Raw genomic sequence first — 23,714 nt, 5'->3', positions numbered from 1 at the left:
AAAGTGTCCCAAGAATCTCAGACGTTTCTGTTTCATTTTTCTTTGTATAGCTTTAATCCTGTTGCCGCGATTCTTTCTATTACTTTCTCCAAACGTGTTGTTCCTCAGAGTCGCGTACACCAGGATGGTTCATGAAGACCTCGACACCTTCAAGTCCTTGCAGAGTGTCCATCATCTTTATCTGAAAGATCTCTGGTGCACTTGTAATCCCAAAAGGAAGCCGCTTGAAGTGATATCTACCGAAGGGTGTGATAAAGGTAGTAAGTTTACAGCTTTCAGGGTGGAGTGGAATCTGGAAGAAACCACTTGCAGCATCCAACGATGAGAATACTGTAGCTCCACTTAGCTTAGCTGTAATCTCCTCCACTGAAGGTAGCCTGTACTCCTCTCTTTTCACCGCTTCATTCAACTTCTTTAGGTCCACACAGATGAATGCTTTACCTGAAGCTTTGTTTAGCACATGAACCATGGCCCACACCAGTCGATCGGCTGCATCACTTTTACATTAATTCCATGTTGTTCCATCCTCTGCAGCGCCTCTTTAACTTTCTGCAACATGGGGAGTGGGACACAGCGCACTGTGTGTACTGCATATGGCTGAGCATTTTCATTCAGTCTTACTCTCACTGGTTCAGTTTTCAGTGTCCCTTGCTCACCATACATAGCCATATGTCCCCTGTTCAGCTCCGTCTCATTCAATCTTTTCACAAGATTCAATTCCACTGACAACTGTTGTTAACAGTTTGTCCATTTACAACATATGCTTTTTTATATGTTAATGTATTCTACATTTTACTTCACCACCTGGGCTGTCCAGTGGAAAGTCACCAGGTTTCAGTGGTGTTTTGGGAACAATAGGTTTTTTTCATTTATGACATTTACATCTGCACAAGTGTCAATTTTGAAATATACTGTTGATGAGCCGACCAGCATTCTTACAGCCCATTTTTTATGTGCTCTGCTTGCTCAGTCACCTCTAACTGTTCTCTTGCTCCTTCACATTCTACTCCAGTGCTCCAGTGTTACAGGACGAATTTGAAGCTGGACAACCTTCACCTTTATTGTGTCTGCCTTTCCCACATCTTCCACATGCTCCAGTATTTGCATCATGCTTGTTAAAAACGTCAATGGTTGTGTGTGATTTCTTGAACCACTGCAGTTGCTTCTCCTTGCATGCAGACCTGTGAAGCCCCCTCTTCTGACACCAGACCATCTCAATAGTGGTTGCCAGCGTCAGTTATTTCATCAGCTGTAGTCTTTTTGAGATGTCTTTGTCGAGTATCCTAACAACAATCCTGTCACGGATATTCTCTTCTCGACTGACACCGAAGTCGCAGTTCTCAGACAAGTCCAACAGGGCTCTGATAAATGACTCGGCTTTCTCTCCCGGTCTCTGGGCGCGCTGGTGGAAACATGCACCTTCATGTATGAAGTTCCTCCTCGGGACGTAGTACTCGTCAAGTTTGGCTATTACGCAGTCGAAGTCGTTTCTTTGTCCATCATCAGCAAAGACGAATGACCTGTAGATGTTTTCCACCTCATTTCCCATGGCGTATATTAAACTGCATACTTGAACGGCGCCATCTTCTTTGTCAAGTTTAGTAGCGATCCTGAACCGTATGAATCGCTGCTCCCACTCCGGCCCCTCACTGGGCTTGTCAAACAGGAAGTTTGTTGGCGGGTTAAACTTCATTAACCCATTTCTTCTTTTACTAACCTAAGGTTCACTTCTCACACCATGTAACGATGGGACGGAGGCTTGTCTTTATATGTATTTATTGATGGCTCCCAGCTTCAGAAACACCACCACAACGACACACCACACGCTTCCCCATCCTCCTGACTCGGCACGTGTGATCGTAATAGCTGAAAGCTGTGAGGCACTTAATACTATATATATATTGTAATTCACGTCCATTGACCCGCCTTTTGTTGCTTCTGATTGGCTAATATTGCACTGTGCCTTCAGTGATTGAACCGCTTTTTGTTGCTTCTGATTGGCTAATATTGCACTGTGACTTCAGTGATTGAACCGCTTTTTGTTGCTTCTGATTGGTTAATATTGTGTCAGACCTTCCGTGATTTATTTAAAATTGGAACAATGTTTATTATGGTGAAAAGATATATAAATAGAAATATTCTATTGTATTTTTCTTAGTCTTATCTCCTTTTATACGATTAAAATTAAAACCGTTTCTGGTTTTAATTTTATCTGTAGATAAGGTCCATGCGCCTGTCCTTCACCACAAAAACTCTGTTACTTTGTTGTAAAAGTCCACCTTATTTCCTTTAGTTTTAAAATTCTCTCCGCCACAGTTTGTGGAGTCTCATTAACGTATGCCTCCAACTATGCCTTTTCACTGTGGTTGTATTTACCATCAGAGAAACTAAATAAGACCCTAACAAACATTAAACTTTAGTGGTTAAAGACATCAGCCAGACTGTGGGAAAACGAGGGAAATAAACATATCTGTGAGCATTATATTGGCGACATTCAGAGATACGGCAAACGGTGTCAATTGCATTAATCAACGCAGTTTGCTATGAATTGCGCATTGAGAAGTGCCTCACCTGCCTTCCCTGACCGCATGTCCCTGGGTTAAGGTACCCAGAGGTCCGTAAACCGGTGTGTTTTTCGTATCCCTCGTATTGTCTCGACCCTGAGATAACACAGGGGTTAAAACCCAGGCTGTCATCAGGATGGTACTTTCAGCAGACACCTTCTATTCACAGCTCAAGTGTTGTCACTAATCTTAATTTACTGGAACATGATCTTAATCTTAATCTGATGTTTTGCTGAGTTGTTATTTCTGTGTTTTTGCCAGTGGTTTTCTTCTTGTGTTGCTGCTTTGAATACATTGTTGTGTTTTTTATCAAACACTAATTTGAAGTATAAAACAAGAGGCAAAATGGTACATTTTCAAGTATTGTCAGTATGTGTATAAGAATATATATATATATATATATATAATAGAATAGATAATGAAAAAAAAGTACGATAGAATAATAGTGAAATCAAATGTGGAAGAAATACTAAAAATATATTTTTCTTTTTAAATAATACTTAAAAATATGCTGTATGAAAATAATGGAGGCTTCCAGAGACACTCACATTTCTCATCTTGAGACATATTGTTCTTGTTTTGCTTTTCGCTTGTTGTTGTACCTCTGAGATTGAGCAGTGATAATCTGACAATCTCTGGGAAGCTATGGGATTAATCCCGGCTCCAAAAAGCTGTCCAAGGCTGGGATCTGGACATTCGGGGGATGGAAAAGGACATCCGGCTGACATGTCAGACACGAGGAATCGTGTTCTGGTCTTGTAAGAAAAACTGCAAGCAACTAACAAGTGCAATAATCTGCTGCTGCCCTGTCACTGTTGTAAACACTGTTGTGCTTTTTCAGGTCTAGGTCCGTTGAGGACAAAATGTTTGAGTTGTTATATAAAGTCTTGCATTGCAATGACGGTGAATAAAACGTGTAAACAGACTCTCATATCGTCATCTATTGTTTTAGGATTCTTCATTTACTCTTGTTTGAACTCAGAAGGCATTAAACAGTTTGAGTCTCTTCTTGAAATGGAAGATGGTAATCTCTGAGATTTAACATTCCTTCTTGTTTCTCCAACAAAATCCCTGATGACCATTTTTGGCTGAGATAACATGCGTTGATCATCGGCGTTCCAGCATCCGTTTAAAAACATGTTAAGGATTATTGTAACATCTTGTTTCCTGTGTTTTGATGTAGATTACACGGTGCAATCTGGGCCATGCGTGTGCCCACTTCAGTTCTCTGTCCTTTTGGTCTGAATTTGGGTGGAAAAAGGGGGAATGGTGAAAATAACGACATGTTTTCCTGCAGAACCTGTTTCCAGACGGCTCACTTCTACATTGATGACAACTCATCACCTCGAGTTATCTCAGCTCAGACCAACGCTGCTCTAATAGCAGGTGACTCCACTAGACAACATGAAGCTAGAATCAGTTAACATTTGTCTATTCATTAAATGATCAAAATCAAAGGATCATACATTGAAACTGATTAAATGTCATTATAAAAGCAGCTCATTGTTTTCTTCTTAAGCCACACCGAAAGCATCATTGACATCGTTTCTTTTTTTTTCTGCAGATGAGCAGACGACCTTCACAATAAAAGGCTTCATCAAACATGTTGCGGAACTTCACAGCAGCCAAGGGTTCCAGAGAGAGTTTGAGGTAAACCAGATAAGAGCAGCAGAGGGGCTTGAAAACTGAAGGTCCTGGCTCCATATCTACATTTAGAGATTTGTAGTAATAATTAATTGGTTTTAGAGGTTAAAAAATGATTTTAAATTGTATTCCAAAATCTACTGGAAGCCAACTTAAAGAGGACAGCACAGGAGAAATGTGAAATTGCACCTCTTAGTCTTATTTAGAACACAGGACTTCTGAGAGACTTTTTTGATCATCCTGACAGAAGAGAGTTACAGTAGTCCAGCCTGGAGGTAACAAAAGGGAAGGAAATGGCTGATTCAAAATGAAACTAAGGTGAAATTAAAGTTACACAAAACTATTGTGATAAGATCCCTGTAGAAGTTTATAGTTTCAGATGGAATGGTCAATTTTTTATGAACTTGCCTTGAAGATATATAGTCATATTTCTGCAATAAGAATACGTGCATACTTCCATGTATTTCTTCACTGATTTAAAAACACGTAAATTGAAAATGATGTATTGTCATCGCGTCATAGACGTTCCTCTCAGGATATAATGCAGAAGTGAATTTTATTTATTTATTCAACAACTTCTAAATAATAAATGTATGACTTTTTTATCATTTTATATTAAATATTGATGCATGGTTCAGCATTGTGTCTCATACTTTTAAAATATGTTACATAATCAATTAATTATTAATAATTATAAATTTAAAAAAAATAAATGAAATGTTCCTTTTTGTGAATAACCTTTAAAGATCTCGAGAAGTCAAAATGTATTTTCAACCTGGAACTTGATCTTTCCCACCTGGCTTGTATCGCATGATCTGTGCTGTGAGCTCATTGTTTTGTCGTCTTGTGATTTGTCTTCCTACACCTTTGTGTTGTCGTGGAAACACCTGGCTGTTGCTGCATCCTCACCCTCATGGTTAGATACTCAAGCAGAGTTATGAGGTAAGAACTCCCACCCGCCTTCTCATTCGCTCACCCATCCGTCTTACATCAGCTCTACATGTCTGTCGGTCAAAGAGATGTCGTTGTTATATAGTTTACCTTTAATAGCAGCAGACTGTAGTGTAAACTAATGGAGAAATGTGCCTTCTAAGAAATAAGGATTTGTAGGTACTTCTGTCTGTTGATGTTTCTTTGCTTGAGTGATTTGCGACATAGATTCATGTCAACTAAAACATTCTGAGTGATAATAAGACCTCAGCCATAGACAATCTGTTCATTTGTGTGTGTTCAGGAACTCCAGGTGTGTGCGGTGGACATCGTGATGACCAGCGACACCTCCAGCCACCCCGACAACAAGACTAAGAACAGATACAGCAACATTCTAGCCTGTGAGTGCAACCAAAGCAACAAAAATAAAATTGTGATTTATTGATCTGTTTTTAAATTAAATCAGACTATTGAACTGTTGTAATTAAAAAAAATAAGGTTTAGGCTGGATAGTCCATGACAGGCAATGTTATATCATTTGCCGAGTGAAAAACATGTTATTTTATTGTTTGGTAAAAAAAGCGACCAACTCAAGCTTGAGCAGGTTCATATTATTGAACAAATTAAAAACCAAATAGTTGACTTAACCTGATTTTAGCTCTTATCTCACACTGTTGAGTTGTGAATCAACATTTTTGCCTCATTTAGCTATTGACTAAAATGAGTACAATGGGAATGTAATTGATTGTAAAAAAAATAACCTAATGGATTCGACAAATGTATTTTGCCTTCTACATTCAATAATGGGATGTTTTGATTTAAAACACAGCATGTTTCTAAAACAAAGGGATGAACTTGCACTATTCTTGAACAGTATTTTGTTGAATTCTTCACAGACGACCACAGCCGAGTGAAGCTCTTGCCGCACACTGGCAAAGATGGGAGGTTACAAGATTACATCAATGCCAACTATGTGGACGTAAGACACGTGCTTTGAATTCTCATCTAAATGACCACACAACATTGAACTCGTCTTGTCTTCCTGTTATCTATGTTTTTGCTCTGAAAAAAACATTTGTATTTTAGTCTGGGCTACTGTCCACTGCTGGTCTAGCAGTTTCTCTCACCAGAGCTCATGTTGTGTGTGAGGGCCGGACTCTTTATTCCGCCTGCTATTGAAATGGACAAAAGAATTCCTTTGGAAGTGAAATAAAAATAAAACACAGTACAGCTGTCTCACAGGTTACAAAATTGGAAAAGCACATTGAAAATCTGTCAAACTTCAACTTTTGTCAGCATCCTTAAGTATAAAGCTTCTTCTTGCTGTCAGTCATGTGAAGGTCATCGCAGGATTTAAAGTGCGTGATTGAATGATGCCCTCTCACTCTCTTTTCTTTGTGCCGAATGCCTCAACCAAATCATTTCACCGCTTCTTCTTAGATATCTCAGTACGCTGTGAAAGATGTCACTCTTTTCAGAAGAATAACATTTTGATTGGTCCTCAAGTTCGTTGCATCTCAGTATTGTGCGTTGTTGAGCACAATACAAGTATAGTCTGGGGTGAGAGTCCTTGAGTTCAGTGTTTATTTCAAAGTTAATCTGTTTTGAACTCCATTGATATTGTAAATAATACACTCACTTTGAGTGGCCTATATAAATAAAGAAAATGTTTTTAAAAAGTGAACACATGTTATGTCTTTAAGCTGTTATTTGGTTAAAAAAAAATAGGTACACTTTTGTATTTTGCTTCTACTTTGATTAGTTTTACGAAGTGCGTGGGAGTACAAGTGGGATACATATTTCATTTGATCTTTTAAATATTCTTCTTTTTTTTTCTTTTATTTGCCTTTATTAAGGTCAATGGGAAATTATGGGGGTATTTCACTTCCTCTTTAGATTTTAAAACAAATCTATCTCTTAAGCATTAAGGGGTGCTAAATCAAGCATAAATCCTTCCAAATTTTCCTGGAGCAAGGGTTACAGTGATGTCCTCGGCTGTTAGTGTTACTGAAAGAAAATGCCCAAGGATAAATGTTATTGTTATCAGTCCATTCACTACCAACATAGCAATGTACAGGTATAATACTACTACTACTACTACTCCTTCTATTATAATAATAATGTATTGATATGTCAAAAAGGAGCTTTCTCGCCTGCAGTTGATATAAAACTCTGGAGTAAGAATTCTGACCTACTAGAAGAACTCACATTTCCCCGATCCTTAAAACCCTGCATTAGCTGCCTGTTTCTTTCAGGATCCATTCATCCAAATTCTGGTTCTTAATTTCAGAGCTATTCATTCATTAAGCATATTTTCTAATGTAAATATCTGCCTATATCTATTAAAAGAGAGTTTTGTGCAAAAAGAAACATACTGATGAGTATCATAGAGGTCCTAGAACAATTTGAGAGACACTTAATCAGCACATTAGGTGCCCTTTAATCTTTTAGGAAAGCGTAGTTATTACTTACTAACTTATATCCATTGACTAATTTGAAGGAGGTAAAAATACATTAAACTATAAAAGTTTCTCATTCATAGCACTTACTATAAAGTTTAAACTACAAGCAGGTATAAATCATTATTTTTGTTACAATGTTTTTTTAAATAATGGTTATATTTCCAAAACACATTGAATATGAATATGTATCAATAGCCTGGAAAGTTCTATTTGTTAAATTAGTTTTTTGAGCCTTGTCTCGAAAATCTTACCTATACTAAATGCAAATACAATTTTTCTAATTAAGTGAAAAATATCCTTTTTTTTCCAACCCCATTAAGATGACCTTTTTCAACCCTGACTCACACAAGCACGTGTCAGTGCGGCTTTTAGAAAGTGGAAACATCTGTGCTGCATCACGCCACTAAACTAGGATTTAATCATTTTTTTCCAGCATCTACTCGCGTTACCGCTGATGATAAGATCGTTCGGGCAGAAAACAAGTTATAAAAGTAAAGTGTATCTGGCTAATTTCCAAAGTAAAAGCCCTTTGGCAGTTGTTCAGACCCATGAATGAACATATACAGATAAATACATTACAGACATTCAATATTTAAGGACATACAATTGAGAGCATAGTGGAAAGGCCCTCCAACTTCGAAAGTGGTAGAGAAGATTGTCCATCGGGCGAGAATAGCATCAGCTCTTGTACCAAACCCAGTCCCATATTAAGTGTATAAGAGCGCACCAGATGTTTGTTGGTTCCTGCGGAGGCTCATCAGGACAGTATGGCAGGAGAGGACCATACCCAAAGTATGGTGTAGGGCAGATGGAGTCCTGATCCCAAAGGAAAAGGATGCAATGAATATCACTTAGTTTCGCCCTATCTCCCTGCTTAATGTGGAGGTTAAAGTCTTCAGTGTCATTACACAGAGGATGGCCGAATATCTGCACAGAAAAAAGTACATCGATTCAGCGGGAGATCGGGCTTCTCTGGAACAGCAAAGCTGGAGAAAGGGGACCTTAATGTGATCTTTCTGGATCTGGCTAACGCCTTCGCCTCTGTGCCCCATTAGCTCATCTCGACTGCCTTTAACTTCTTTAATATCTCGGACAACATCACAACCCTGGTTGAAGCCTATTTTCAGGACCTGCAGTTCTCCTTTCCGACCCCTGAATTTATAACCTCATGGCAGTGCCTAAAGGTAGACATTATGGATTGATGCATCATCTCTCGCCTGGCATTCACTATGGCGATGGAGATCATCATTCGAGCCTGAAAATGGGTTGTAGGTGAAAAAAGAGCTGGCTCCGGTATCGACTCCCTCCCCTAAGAGCCTATATGTCTGACATTGCCACCTAGACTACCACCGTCCCATGCACCAGGAGATTGCTCGGAAAAACTGGAGGAGAGTGTTTGTTGACTTGAAGCTCTTCATCAGTGAAAACCCAATCCCCACGGTATCAGAACAGCCTATCAAAAGCCTTGGAAAGTGCTACGACGCAAGCCTGAAAGACAAAGACCAGGTGAAACAACTGCGCAAGGACATCAATGCTGACTTACAGGCTATTGACAACACCCATCTTCCTGGGAAGTTAAAGTCCTAGTGTTTGTGTTCCAGTTCTTCTTCTACCCCGGGTGCTGTGGCCCCTTGCAATCTATGAGGTTCCGATCTCAACAGTAGAGAAGCTGGAAAGAGGAGTCACAGCTTACATCAAAAATTGCAAGTCACAAAGATTTTGTGATGAGGGAGAAGGGCAGTGGAGGAGGCAACATCAGCTCTCAGACATGCTGACATTGTGGGGAATGTTCAGCGAAAAAGAGGAGGGCTAGCAGCTAACCGCCCAGTCTGGGGAAAGGCCTCTACTCCGGCACAGAGAAAGATGGTAGTGGAAGAAGTGTGCGTTCAGGAGGAGGCAGCAAGATGGGCCAAGACATACTCCCTTGCCAAACAGGTGGCACGGGTGCATAGATATAAAGGCCAAAACACTTTTTTTTTTGTATGTGCTCGCACAGAAATTTACATCTCATCCTGTGTTTTTTTAATCAAACTGTCTTGGGTGAAAATGTCATGCAGTCACTGACAAAGCCGAGGTGGTAGGGGGTGTTGGAACATCCAATCCAACATCCAGGTCTGTAGTGGGACTTGAAGAAGATAGTTTCAGCACCAAACCCAAGAATTTCAATGAAATGCAGGCGTTTTCATATGAGGAATGGTCTGAGACATCCGTAGATGAATGTTTCAGGTCTGAAGTGTTGTACTGAGTCGTATGTAACTCATTTTGCCAGGAAAGCGGGTAATAACAGAAGCCTATGAAGCTTACTCAAAGTAATCCTTCCTGATCTTTTCTCCCCCAGAGTTTCAAGGCCCCAAAGTCCTACATCGCCGCTCAGGGCCCTGTGAAGTCCAGCACTGAGGACTTCTGGAGGATGATTTGGGAACAGAATGTTGGCGTAATTGTGATGATCACTAACTTGTTGGAGAAGGGACGAGTGAGTTTCAATATATACAAAGTTGTATTATGTTATTATGTTGGATTATGACGTTAATAAAGTGCTTGTCTTCATAGAAAAAGTGTGACCAGTATTGGCCAGCAGAGGTTCAGGAGGAGTACGGAGGATTTCTGGTGACATTGAAAAAAAGTACAGAGTTTGCCTACTACACTCAGAGAACCTTCAACATCAGGAACATCCAGAATAAAAAGGCAAGAATTTAAATATTGATGGTGTTTGCGTTACCTTTAGTTTGGAATCAAATGTTCTTTCAATGAGAAATATTTCATCTCCTGCAAGAGCTATGACATATGGACCACCTACAACATATTGAGGGTCATCTTGTGCTGCTTCAAAAGCACATCTTGAGGAAATGGTTATTAGTTTTCATTTATTTTAAAGAAGTCAGATGTTGATAATAATATTATAGCGTATAGGTCTCAATATTTCATTCCAAATTTTAATTCACTGCATATTTCCACAACATTTACAGATTATGACAGATAACTTCTCTTTAATTCATTGCAGTGGAAGAGAAAAATTAACATTTGAGACTAATAACATTTTGAAGGTTGTTAAAAAAAAAAATTTGTAATGTAGATATAAACTGAATTCTGAAGTATTTACTGAACTAACGTATTGTTTTCATGTATTTTCAATTAATTAATCCAATAAATCATAAAAAATGTTTTGCATCTTCCAAATGTTTGTTTTTTTCTCCAGGGCTCTTTAAAGGGAAAAAAGAACGAGTGTACAGTCAATCAGTTCCATTACACTCAGTGGCCGGACATGGGGGTTCCAGACTTGGCTCTGCCTCTGCTCAGCTTCATCCGCAGGTCGTCCAGGGCGAGAGCCGCTGACATGGGCCCAGTGGTCGTGCACTGCAGGCAAGAGATAGCACACCATGATCACATGACTTGTTTTAGACTTCATTCTCATCTGCAATCACCGTCTTCCTGTTGAGCAGCGCCGGAGTGGGTCGCACCGGGACCTACATTGTTCTGGACAGCATGCTGAAGCAGATCAAGGAAGAAGGAGTCGTCAACATTACTGGTTTCTTAAAACACATCAGAACACAAAGGAACTATCTGGTTCAGACCGAGGTCAGAAAATATCTCAAACAACACAGACAACCATCATCCTGTAAAGTTTATATGGACACACTTTTATCACCAAGTTTTAATTTTCTGTGACCTTTACAAAATCCTCGTCATAACAAACTACAAGCACATTTCTGGTAATGACTAGACCTCCTGTATCTGTATGTCATTTAAGAGGCAGAAGTAATTCACTGTAAATACACTATAATGTCAAGATCTGCTCACCTGCCTTAAACAACTCTAACAATTTAAGAGACTATAACCATCGTAACCCTAGCTGGAGGTTAAGGTGTTCTGTGTGTAAAGGTTTGAACAATCATCTGGGCATATGTTATGTCAAACATTGATGTTGGATGATAAGGCCTGTCAAGCTAATCTGATGGCAACTTGACTTCGGAAGTGACGGACTCTGAAAGATGTCAACCTCTACACACTTAGCAACTCAGGATACAGTGCATTATATTTTCATGACTGGACTTGTTGCAAAGGTTGCATCGTACCACTGTAAGTTTACCAAAGCTCCAGTAACCGGCGTGGTTATGCAAACCTTACCATACTTTTTAATTTCTGATAAAACTCTTATTCTAGAAAATACATGTGGAGGCAGCCACTCCTGCAAAGATGGTTCTATTTCTGCCATCATTGCAACAGCTTTAGCTTTTTGAAAATCATTTTCATAAGCTTAACCATCTGAGCGATGCAGCCACATAATGTAGAGTGTTAAATGCTGCGAGGTCGATGATTCAATCTGTCTCCTGATGGCTTTCTGTCTCAAGCAAGACACCTAACCCTGATTATTCTCGGTGGGTCACCTGGCAGGAACAGTATATTTTCATCCATGACGTCTTGGTGGAAGCCATCTTGTCTGGGGAGACCGAGGTCGAAGCGTCTCCTTTACACCGGTACATTGACGAGCTTCTGACCCAGGGACCCGCTGGAAAAACACGTCTAGAGAAACAGTTCAAGGTAAGACTCTCAGCGAGGAATAGCAACACTCTACAGGGACAAACAGCTTTCTGAAAGCAATTGTCAATTCCGATGTTTTAAACTTTATTTGCTGAGTAGATTCTCTGTGTCTTTCAGTCGCTGAAAGTTGGAAACAGGATTAAATGAACCCAACCTTTAAGCCCAATTCTGGACTTTAAAAATAAAATGCAATGAATTCTGTTTTGGGTTTAACTTTTTTCTGTAATTTTCCCACAGCTTGTGTGTCACTCTGATTTGAAACAGACAGAATATTCCACAGCTCTGCAGGAATGCAATCGAAGCAAAAACAGAAGCTGCTCTATCATTCCTAGTAAGTCTGTGATATTCCTAGAGGTTACAGACATGTGGACGTTTAATTTGTAAGGGAAAACAAACCACCAAGGATATACTGTAATAAAAATGTTATTTCTATCAGGGATTAAAGAATCTGGATGTTAACTTCTGTGTCTCTCTTTGCAGTCGAGAGGGCTCGAGTTCGTCTGTCCACATCTGCAGGGGAAGAATCGGACTACATCAATGCCTCCTATGTGTCTGTAAGAACCAATGAAAAAACATTGTAGTTTAGGAAATTGTCGATCACTCAATGAAATGCTGAATCTTGTCTCTACAGGGTTACAGACAGAGCAAAGAGTTCATCATCACTCAGAATCCTCTTCCTGATACCATGAAGAACTTCTGGAGGATGATCTGGGACCACAGCACTCAGGTTATTGTGTCCCTGCCTGGAACACCAACTAGTGAGGTGACTTAAAGTATTGCATCTACAATTTATGTCATCTAAATTCTATTCTATTTGTCATTCGCCAAAAAAATATGCATTTTTACTTTCAGCTGTATGTTTTTTTTTGTGATAAAATTCATAACATATAATATATGTTAAATCCTGTTTAATATAATGTCTGATAAGATTCTGTATTTGACCCTTTATCAAGGATTGTTTTAGTTTATTTTTACTTCCTCAATGATCAATATTTCCACTTCTTATTAATGGACAACGAAAATGTACTGTGCCGTCCAATCCAACCATGTGTGCTCCAGCAGTAACAAGCCTTGTCCATCAACAGGAAGAGAACGCTGACAATCTGTGGCCTTCAAAAGGGCCAATGAGCTATGAGATGTTTTCTGTCACCCTGAAAGAAGAAAGCCACATCTGTCTGGCCAACGAGGACATGTTGGTGGTCCAAGACTTTTTTCTGGAAGCAAAACAGGTACATGTCTTTGATTGACATCATAGTGATAAGTAAATAATTATCAGAAAATATAATTGAATCCATCACTTTAAAACATCTTAAATACCTTGTTTTTATCTTTTTTATTTACATACAAAATTGACAAAAAATGTCCATAAGCCCCACCCATCCAAAACACAGTGGAAGCTGAAATCTTGCATTATCCGACCAAGCTCTACGATTCATCAGGAGTCAAGGATAGATTCTATCGATAACCTCACTCCCACCGCCAGAGAGGCCTGATGCTGCTGAACTGTATTGATCGACAGACAGATGATGTAATGGAATCTCAAAAGAATTTGTTCCTTAGATATTTTTCACAAAAACGCATGGACACATCCCTTCCTTGGTCCAAGGATTTGAAATCATATTAATGGAATCAAATACAAAAACATAATAATACTCACATGAATCACAGTGAGCAGCAATGACCAAATCACCTCAGATCCAGCAACACCCACTTCATCATTTTACATCCTGTTGTTGTGTGGATATTGTGTCAGAATGGCAACAGAAATTATCTGCTGCAGTGGAATAGATCAGGTGAGTAGCAAATTAAATTGATGTAACTCTTTGTTAAAGGGAGGTTAAAAGGGTGAAGTTAGAGCTGTAGAAGACCTTGATATATTGTGATGTAATGTTCATCACTCTTGTAACCTTTTGTTCAAGATGTTTTCATCCAAAAGTGTTTCGTTTTGGCAGAAAAGTAGGCGGGCCACGTGTTACATAATACGAGTGACGATGCAGTGAAAGAAGCGATGATCTGCGTTTGAGTTAAGGATGATGCAGATGAACTGCTATAAACCCTATAAAGACTATATAAAGAGAATCTGACTGACTCACAATTGTATGCACTATTGACGAATGATAGTCTGATGAAGCATCATGAAGCAGTGTCATGTTGTGCAGAGGTCAGTAGGGGGCGCCATCAGTTTAAAAATGATGTTACATTAAAACAGTAGTTTAAAACAAATAAAGTAGTGCAGAGTCTGCCATAAAGTGGACTCTGAAAATAATGAAACTGCTTCATGAATCAGAGCATCACTACTTTTGACATGGTTTACATAAAGAGGAATGTTGTGACGTTCATTGAATTGAAAAATAATCAGCCGCTCTGACGCTCATAGTCATCTGTTTTTTACACACTCAGCTGTACTGCCGTCAAACACTGTCAATATGAAAATGAATTCAAATACTCGGAGTCAGATATTTGTTCCTTCAGAGCTCATTAGCAGCTGTCGTCCGTCATAGCATTAGCATATACAGAATATAACAGCTATTAAACAGATAAACATATTCTCCACTAAAGTACCAATCAAAAAAACACTTCGATACGATCCATGCTTTAATCAAACTTTTTAGGGTGAACAGAGAAAGTTTCTCTGAAGTCGGTGGTGATTATCAAACTGTATAGAGAAGATAAAAATGTAAACAAATGACCACTTCACCCACAATACAATGAAGCAATTTCCTCATGACTCAGAACAGCAACTCTAGCGATCCATGTTGCTCACAGTTCTGTCTTTCAAATCCTGTTCTCTCATATATCATAACTTTAAACTTGCAGTTTTATACAATTATGAATCACTACTTGAACAGAACAATGGCTTTTGGCTCAGATGTTGCTGGTTCAATTCCAACTCTAGATATAATCGTGGTTTTGTGTCGCTGAGCAAGACACTTAACCTGGTTGCTCCTAATAGGTAGCTGATGGCCTACTCCCATCAGTGTGCGATTGTTAGTGTGAACTTGTGTCATTGGACCTTCTTCTCCACCACAGGATGACTTTGTTCTGGAAGTGAAACGCTACCGTACCACACGCTGGCCGAACCCGGACAGTCCCATGAGCAACACGTTTGAGCTTCTTCACCTGGTAAAAGAGGTGGTTGCTTGTAAGGAGGGACCCATGACCGTCCACGATGAGTGAGGCCACACAACATCCAAGGAAAGCTTATTACTCTGGATCTCAACCCTTATTTTCTCCCCTAGCGTGGGTGGTGTCACCGCTGGAACCTTCTGCGCTCTCATGACCCTCATGTGTCAACTTCAGGCCGAGGGTTCAGTGGACATCTTCCAAGTGGCCAGGCTGACCAATCTCATGAGACCAGGTGTCTTCGGGGACATTGTAAGTCAATAGTTTCAAGAATTACAACCTTGTTAGGCTGAGATGGAGCTGATTCAAATTTGAGCATGTGATACAAATGACAAATGTGATATCTGTTATATGACATATGCTTATTTGAGGATTAAATATTGATCAATGGACACAATTTATTTTAGAAATCATTCGGCACCAGTCATGTTTTAAGATGTTAAATAATATGACTGTTAGAATAGTGCTTGACCTTGGTTCCAGCAAGGGTTTGACCAATGTCTGTGATGTTATTTCAAAAAACAGTGTCTTTGTAATAGCCAGACTGTATGAATGTATGGTTATAAATCATCATAAAGGCATCATTTTATAATTAGAATGTTAAATGTTAGTTCAATGAAAGACTATGCGGACATACAAATGGGTCTCATTCATGAAATGTGAGCAGGAAGAATGTTTGCAGTGAGAAATTTACAGGATTTTGTCATTTTATCAATAGTTTTGTATCTTCGATCTGGCCTTAGCTACTCCTGAGCATGTGGACATTTACAACATCATGTATGTGCTGTGTGTTTGAGTGACATGACGACAAGGGCTGACAACATTAACCATGTTCTTTGACGTGCCTTCAGGAGAAGTTCAAGTTCCTGTACGAAGCCATGCTGAGTCTCATCCGAACACAGGAAGACGAGAAAACGCTGCAGCTGTCGGCCAACAACGGCATCATCGTGGTGGGAGCGGCCAGCTCCGCAGAGAGCCTCGAGTCGCTGGTGTGAACGTCCCCCAAAAAAGATCAAGAAACAAAAAGAACTTTAACAAGCAGCATCTTCTCATGGCCTGGTGTCATTTCTTCTGAATCGCACGAGAACTTCTGACTGCAGCAGCTAAAATCCAATCCTTGTGTCGTCCTTGTGACTCTTTGCTGCAGTTTTGTAACATGTGCCTTTTTATCTTTCTCAATATTTTTGACCTCATCCATCTAACTTTGATATAAGCGCATGCTAACTTAACTATGCTCTGAGCCAAGACATTTCATTTTACTACCAACCACATTTCCAAAACCTTTGTATTTATTGGCACCGAGCCAAATGGGAAAAGGGATTTTCTTTTTTTATTATCTTTTCTATAACTAAAGCACTGAATTCCACTCTGTAAATACCATGACAGGGTAAGTGACTCATTTACTGTTTAGTCAATATGTAAGAAGGGCCTGGAGTAATAATGCCAATAATAATCTAATGTACATAATATTATAGTAATCACCTTGATGGACCAAATTTCTATTTATACTTTTAGATTTATATATAACGCTTTTTTTTTAGTGTTTTGCGTTGTTGTGGTTTCATTTGTTAGTTGAAACACATGAATGCTTTTATATGCTGGTTTTGTAACGGACTAAACGTGATGCATTTGGTACTGACAAGTTTGTAATTGCTGCCCAGGATTCATAGAATAAATATGTCAAAAAAAGAGTCTTGTTGTTATATTTTTAAGTAGTCATTCACATTATTGTTTCAAATAAACGTTTTGAACATTTGTGATTTCTATTAGATAATGTGTAAAGGTTTTGAAATAAACAATCATCCTATCATTAAAAAAATGGCAGAGATCCTAAAAATAGTGCAAAGTAGTGATGGATTGATGAGGCTTCATGATACAGAATCAGCTGCTTGATGTCATGATGCAGTGTTTTCATTTTGAAAGGTCAATAGATGGCACTCTCTGTTGTCTCTGTTTGGAACTGTGTCTTGCACAATGAAGAGACTGCTTCATGATACAGTATCAAGCAGCTCATTCTGTATCATGGCCTGGTCTGGGTTGAGATAGTTGTCAAACAACTGTGGCCCCCTTTGACCTGGTCTGTGCTTTGTACAGACTGTCAGTTGAGCACTGGCTGCCCCGCTTATGGGTTGGTTTTCCCCCACCTACTCCCCCTGTTAGTGGGGGTGTGAGGGACTCTCTCACTCCGTGTGCACTGCTGGAAGTTAGGGTAGTGTAGTAAAAAAATGGTGGCTACACAAAATATTGACACTTTGGGCCAGATTTTTAGAAAGTTTTGGGATGTACTCACTTTGGTTTCCAGAGCTCAGAAGATTGAGGTCTGGGTTTGGATGAGTTTCTAAATGGAAAAGCTGCACACTGACTAGTTCACATTGTATCAAAGTGTCATTTCTGTTGTGTTAAATATTTGCACAAATGTGAGGTGTACTCACATACTGTGATCGTAAAATGACGAAATGTTTGTATTCCAAATTTTCCCACACTCTCCATATCTACCGTGAGCTTGGGTTAATCAGGGATGTTGATGAAGAAGAAACAAAAGAAAAAAACACATGGCTGAATGATCCGCCTCGGTCCGAATTTCAATATCTTCTTCCTGTCGGGAGTCATATGGTAATCCCCTGTAACCAAATGTTATTCCAATTGATTTGGCACGTGTTAATCCAGACTAAGACTGGGTATGAAACGCTCTTTTTTCCAGGACAGAAAATAGGTCAAATGTCCAGACATAGTCTTGACCAGCCGTCATATCCATGCCTTAATTTGCATTTTTGACTTTTTATAATTAAATGCTCAATTATCCGGTGCTTGGTGGCCTAGTTTGCATGGATGCCTCTGAAAGGCTGAGGTCAAGATCCTGGGTGTCTTTTTGCTGACATGGGTCTAGAATTGTGTTGAATGTACAGTACATGGCAGAATGCTGGTGTGAAAACAATTGATTTGATCTGTGTTGTGATTAGTGTTATTGTCCATGTGATTAGTTATTATAAAAACAATAGTTGTTCTACTACTTCTAGTTGTAATACATTTAATTTAGTTTCTGGAATTGTTAATACTGTGATCTGAATTATTTTTGTTTTACCCACGTTTGTAATTTTTGTTGTTGTCAGACATATTCTTTATTGTCATTGCCAGTTTTTTCAAAGGTTCAACGAATTGTAAGGTGCTGTCGACTCAAGGTAGTTGTAGTTCAGCTCATGATATTGTTGTGTATTGGACTCAATGTCCAGCTTTGACAATCCACTGATCTTTTAAGTAACTCACATAGTTTTTAGCACGAGTGCCTCACACTAAGAAAATTGAAGGTTTGCCTTCACCAATTCCTTGTATTCTGAGGCTTTCATCCTTTCTTCCTTCTAAGGCAGGGGTGTCAAACTGGTCCAGAAAAGGGCCGAGGTGGTGCAGGTAAAAACCTAGTAACCACCGTTACAACCAGTCGAACACACACAAGTTAACAAATCAGGTGTCAGATTGAGTTGCTTGAGTTGTTGGATCCAAAACCTGCACGATCTCTGTCATTTTCTGGACCAGTTTGACACTTGTGTTCTTAGTGGAATTAGTTTCTTGTGCTCCCATGTTGTGTAATTGTGGTCTGGTTTAGCTTTTGGTTCCATTTGCACTGAACCCATTTGGTATCCAGCTTTGAATCCTATTATCCTGATATGTTCTCAGATTATAGTTATTTTAATTAAACCCTTTTAGTCTCCCATAATGCTCATTAACAGATCGGTGTTCTTTTCAGAGAATTCAATCTTTTTTTATTTTTCTCCTTAAATGGTAACCAATGTGTTGATTTAATCTGGTTAACCATAACCACGGCCCACTCAGCTATAGTTGGTCAAGCATCAAGGTTTGTCACCGTGCGTCATCTATCCCAGAAGTCTCCACCTCCAAAGTAAGTAAGGAATGGTTATTTCCAGAGCACCTTTCTAGACCAGGGTCCGAAAGCAGTCATAATGGACTCTACTCTCGTAATTCATAACTTCAAAACATGCTCATGATGAAGGTTCTACTTCATTGGTGCTCCGCCCTCTAACGGCTTCGCTATTGGTTTACCCCGAGGCACCGCCTCGTCTCTGAGAAAGCTTAATGAACTCGCCACCCAGCAGGGGGCAGTCCACTTCCTATAAAGGCGGGAAACACCCGCCGCACTTCCTCTTTTACAACTCAGCGAGAAAGCTCCTGACAGTGGAATGTAAGGATGGCGATGAATATTGAAGTGAACAATGTGTGCACGAAGACTCCCTGAAGACGGGAGACACACGTCTGCTTCGTTTGCCTGGGCCCAAATCACACGTGATGATTATGTGGCCTTCCGAGCGCTTTCCACAGCTTTTGACAGTGACGGGAAGCGTTCGAGGCTTGTCGACTCACGCCGCCTCAGATCATGATTATGATCAACACAGGTTAAATGCCATGTTGTTTAAGAAAAACAAACAACATGGCAGTCCTGTGCGGTGCACTCGACAAGCTCACGTTCCAACGTGTTGGACCCTGATGAGTCGAGCTGAGTCGTCCCTCGATCATGAACAGACCGCGACGAGGAGGACGACTGGCTCGCTGCATGGAGTCGACCATGTGGTATGCGAGAGCGATCAGGTAAGTATCTCTTGCAGACACATGGCCCTCCAGCAGCACTCGACGGGTTCACCTGAGAGAGAGAGAGGTGTTAGTGTGCATGTGTTTCCGTCACAGGCGTCATTAGAAACTTTCGTCGCTAATGCTAAGCTAACATGCTAATGCTAAGGTAACATGCTCCGCCGTTCATAGACGGCGAGAGTTTCCTCTCAGAACACAGTTTGGAGGAGGTTTTAAACCCCTTCGTCCGGGTCATGCCGAGACTGTAATAACGGAGTCTGTCCACACGAATGAAGGACAGACTCAACCATGTGTTTGTTTCCAGATAAGCAAATGTCCACGAGACCGGCTTGATCAGCTGTGTTTACTTCACTTCCGTGTTGACATGCGCTGACGGGGTTTGACCGCCGATGAGCGTTGTCAAAAAATCCCGGCGCCATGGATGACGTAACGTTTGGCTGAGAAACGCCATGGATGACGTAACGTTTGGCGGAGAAACGCCATGGATGACGTCACGTTTGGCGGAGAAACGCCATGGAATAAACACACCATGGAGAGGAATGGCCCGGCAGGAGGCGGCGCAGCAGGAGTCGCAGCTCCGCCATCACCTGCATGGGCGTGATGACGAGGCGCGACGGGGATACGGCGCTCGGAGACAGAGATCTCGTTCGTCTGCCTCATTATCTGGTGCTGGGGGTGGAAGCGTCACCAGAGACCAGCCACCCCAGCAGCACCAACAACATCGGCAACAGCGGCGGCGGGTGACGAGTGAGCGTCACCAAGATCCGCAGCGTGAGCCGGGGGGGGGGGGCAGCAGCCGCAGCGGAGTCATCGGCCGAGGGTTATTAATTCAAGGGCATGTGTCGGGAATATAACAAGAGAACGTATGACGTTTCTGTGGTTCGTTCTGAGAGATGTTAGTAGTGTGCATGTGTTTCCGCCTGTGAGTGTGACGTACACAGGCGTCATTAGAAACTTTCGCCGCTAATGCTAAGCTAACATGCTCCGCCGTTCTTAGACGGCGTGAGTTTCCTCTCAGAACACAGTTCGAAGGAGGTTTTAAACCCCTCCCGTCCGGGTCATGCCGAGACTGTAATAACGGAGTCTGTCCACGCGAATGAGGGGCAGACTCAACCACATGTGTTTTATTTACAGAAGCGCAGAGGTCCGCGAGACCTGCTGAGTCAGCTGTGTTTACTTCCGCGTCGACCAGCGCTCGTGTTAGTGTGCATGTGTTTCCGTCACAGGCGTCATTAGAAACTTTCGTCGCTAATGCTAAGCTAACATGCTAATGCTAAGGTAACATGCTCCGCCGTTCATAGACGGCGAGAGTTTCCTCTCAGAACACAGTTTGGAGGAGGTTTTAAACCCCTTCGTCCGGGTCATTCCGAGACTGTAATAACGGAGTCTGTCCACACGAATGAAGGACAGACTCAACCATGTGTTTGTTTCCAGATAAGCAAATGTCCACGAGACCGGCTTGATCAGCTGTGTTTACTTCACTTCCGTGTTGACATGCGCTGACGGGGTTTGACCGCCGATGAGCGTTGTCAAAAAATCCCGGCGCCATGGATGACGTAACGTTTGGCTGAGAAACGCCATGGATGACGTAACGTTTGGCGGAGAAACGCCATGGATGACGTCACGTTTGGCGGAGAAACGCCATGGAATAAACACACCATGGAGAGGAATGGCCCGGCAGGAGGCGGCGCAGCAGGAGTCGCAGCTCCGCCATCACCTGCATGGGCGTGATGACGAGGCGCGACGGGGATACGGCGCTCGGAGACGGAGATCTCGTTCGTCTGCCTCATTATCTGGTGCTGGGGGGGGAAGCGTCACCAGAGACCAGCCACCCCAGCAGCACCAACAACATCGGCAACAGCGGCGGCGGGTGACGAGTGAGCGTCACCAAGATCCGCAGCGTGAGCCGGGGGGGGGGGGGGGGTGGCAGCAGCCGCAGCGGAGTCATCGGCCGAGGGCTATTAATTCAAGGGCATGTGTCGGGAATATAACAAGAGAACGTATGACGTTTCTGTGGTTCGTTCTGAGAGATGTTAGTAGTGTGCATGTGTTTCCGCCTGTGAGTGTGACGTACACAGGCGTCATTAGAAACTTTCGCCGCTAATGCTAAGCTAACATGCTCCGCCGTTCTTAGACGGCGTGAGTTTCCTCTCAGAACACAGTTCGAAGGAGGTTTTAAACCCCTCCCGTCCGGGTCATGCCGAGACTGTAATAACGGAGTCTGTCCACGCGAATGAGGGGCAGACTCAACCACATGTGTTTTATTTACAGAAGCGCAGAGGTCCGCGAGACCTGCTGAGTCAGCTGTGTTTACTTCCGCGTCGACCAGCGCTCGTGCCCGACAGAGCTTGACAGCTGAGGTGAGTGGAACTGGTCCGGACATGTCTGTTGACCGGAGGTTGTTCCTTCCCCCACAGCGCTGTCAACAAGCACTGGCACCGTGGAGGACGTCACGTATGGCGGCGGAAAAGAGAAAACGCCATGGAACTGACGCAACATGGTGCTTTTACGCGCGAGTTTTCTCGCCGTTCTGAGACCAGGCGAGGGCAAGGAGCTTTCGCCCCTTCTGGTCGATCAACTGGAGAGGTGCGTGGCGGTCGGATCTCACGAGTGATGAGCAGGTCAGGACCGCCAGCAGAGCTTGAGAATGTACTGGACTTGGTGAGTGATGCGGTGCCGACGCGCGCGACCTATTCTGAACTCACATCAGCTCCGGTTTAATTCTCCAGCACATTCCTCCACATCGCGGGTTTTGTCAGCTAAGAAGTGCTCAGGGAGTTGGGAAGACTTCCGGGGGGGAAAGGGAACACGCACGACACGCATCTGAGGTTTCTCACGCGCCCTTGTGCGTTTTATCGCGGGGGCGGGCCGAAGGACAACCCAAAGTTCGCCAGGGCTGTGGTTCTGACAGAACATTATTCGGCTTGGAGTCGCCTGGTTTTACTTCATTCCAAATGGCTGGGGGAGTAATCAGGCGGGGCTATGCGCTCCAATTTGCCCGTCAACCCCCGCGTTTTTCAGGGATTCTCTGGACTCGTGTGGCGGAGCAGGAGAAATTATCCTGTTTGAGAAACAAGGTGTCTACTCTGCTGCAGAAGGAGGTCGTAGAACTGGTTCCTGCAGCCGAGATGATGACAGGGTTTTACTCCCGGTACTTCCTTGTGCCAAGGAAGACCGGGGGTTCGAGGCCCATTCTGGACCTCAGCTATTTGAACAAATTCATAGCTACACGCCCGTTTCGCATGTTGACGGTCAAGAAACTGCTCTCAGGTGTAAGTCCAGGAGATTGGATGACATCTATCGACCTGACCGACGCGTACTTTCACATACCGATAGTCAAGGGACATCGAAAGTACTTGCGTTTCGCCCTCGAGGATCGTGTGTTTCAATACACTCGACTTCCGTTCGGCTACTCTCTGGCACCCAGGACCTTCACCAAGTGTGTGGAGGCGGCAATGGAGCCACTAAGAGTGAGTGGGGTAAGGATCTTGACCTATCTGGACGACTGGTTGATCCTTGCCAGGTCAGAGGCAGAAAGTTACGCTCACACACAGAAGGTGTTGAGCCATATTGCCACCCTGGGGTTCACGGTGAACCTCAGCAAGAGCGCTCTGACTCCAGTTCAACAGTTAGTTTACCTGGGGGTACTGTTGAACTCGGAGGAGGGATACGCGCACCTCCCGGATGTGCGTATCCAGCCCATTCTGCGACTGACAACACAGTTTGCTGGAAGCTCGGTGTCATGTGACAACAGCAGGCACTGTTATGTCCCTCCTGGGGCTCATGGCAGCAGCTCACACGGTAGTTCGGCTGGGCTTGCTGCATATGAGGGAGCTTCAGAGATGGTTTGGTC

At 42.1% G+C, this 23,714-nt stretch overlaps 1 protein-coding gene across 7 annotated transcripts in view; it reads left to right on the top strand.

Annotated features, from left to right (window-relative positions):
- Positions 1–16,953, top strand: part of ptprz1a (protein tyrosine phosphatase receptor type Z1a) — a 58,559-nt gene extending 41,606 nt beyond the window's left edge. For 5 of the 7 annotated variants that reach the window (XM_087796804.1, XM_087796806.1, XM_087796803.1 and 2 more), the window contains 17 exons: positions 3,862–3,950; positions 4,129–4,214; positions 5,130–5,150; positions 5,443–5,539; positions 6,035–6,117; positions 9,939–10,073; positions 10,151–10,285; positions 10,797–10,960; positions 11,041–11,176; positions 11,993–12,139; positions 12,377–12,470; positions 12,620–12,693; positions 12,771–12,902; positions 13,225–13,368; positions 15,170–15,312; positions 15,379–15,514; positions 16,114–16,953. In XM_087796804.1, coding sequence (XP_087652930.1) covers positions 3,862–3,950; positions 4,129–4,214; positions 5,130–5,150; positions 5,443–5,539; positions 6,035–6,117; positions 9,939–10,073; positions 10,151–10,285; positions 10,797–10,960; positions 11,041–11,176; positions 11,993–12,139; positions 12,377–12,470; positions 12,620–12,693; positions 12,771–12,902; positions 13,225–13,368; positions 15,170–15,312; positions 15,379–15,514; positions 16,114–16,257 — 1,960 coding nt within the window. In that variant the 3' untranslated portion in view covers positions 16,258–16,953. The remainder of the gene's footprint in view (positions 1–3,861; positions 3,951–4,128; positions 4,215–5,129; positions 5,151–5,442; positions 5,540–6,034; positions 6,118–9,938; positions 10,074–10,150; positions 10,286–10,796; positions 10,961–11,040; positions 11,177–11,992; positions 12,140–12,376; positions 12,471–12,619; positions 12,694–12,770; positions 12,903–13,224; positions 13,369–15,169; positions 15,313–15,378; positions 15,515–16,113) is intronic. The other 2 variants (XM_087796805.1, XM_087796810.1) reach the window with 2 other exon arrangements.
- The last annotated feature ends 6,761 nt before the right edge of the window (positions 16,954–23,714 follow it).

The sequence above is a fragment of the Callionymus lyra genome, chromosome 8 (assembly GCF_982586985.1).
Source record: "Callionymus lyra chromosome 8, fCalLyr1.hap1.1, whole genome shotgun sequence".
Classification (NCBI taxonomy): Eukaryota; Metazoa; Chordata; class Actinopteri; order Syngnathiformes; family Callionymidae; genus Callionymus; species Callionymus lyra.
The sequence above is the reverse complement of the archived record's forward strand: the minus strand, read 5'-3'. Positions and strand labels throughout refer to the sequence as shown.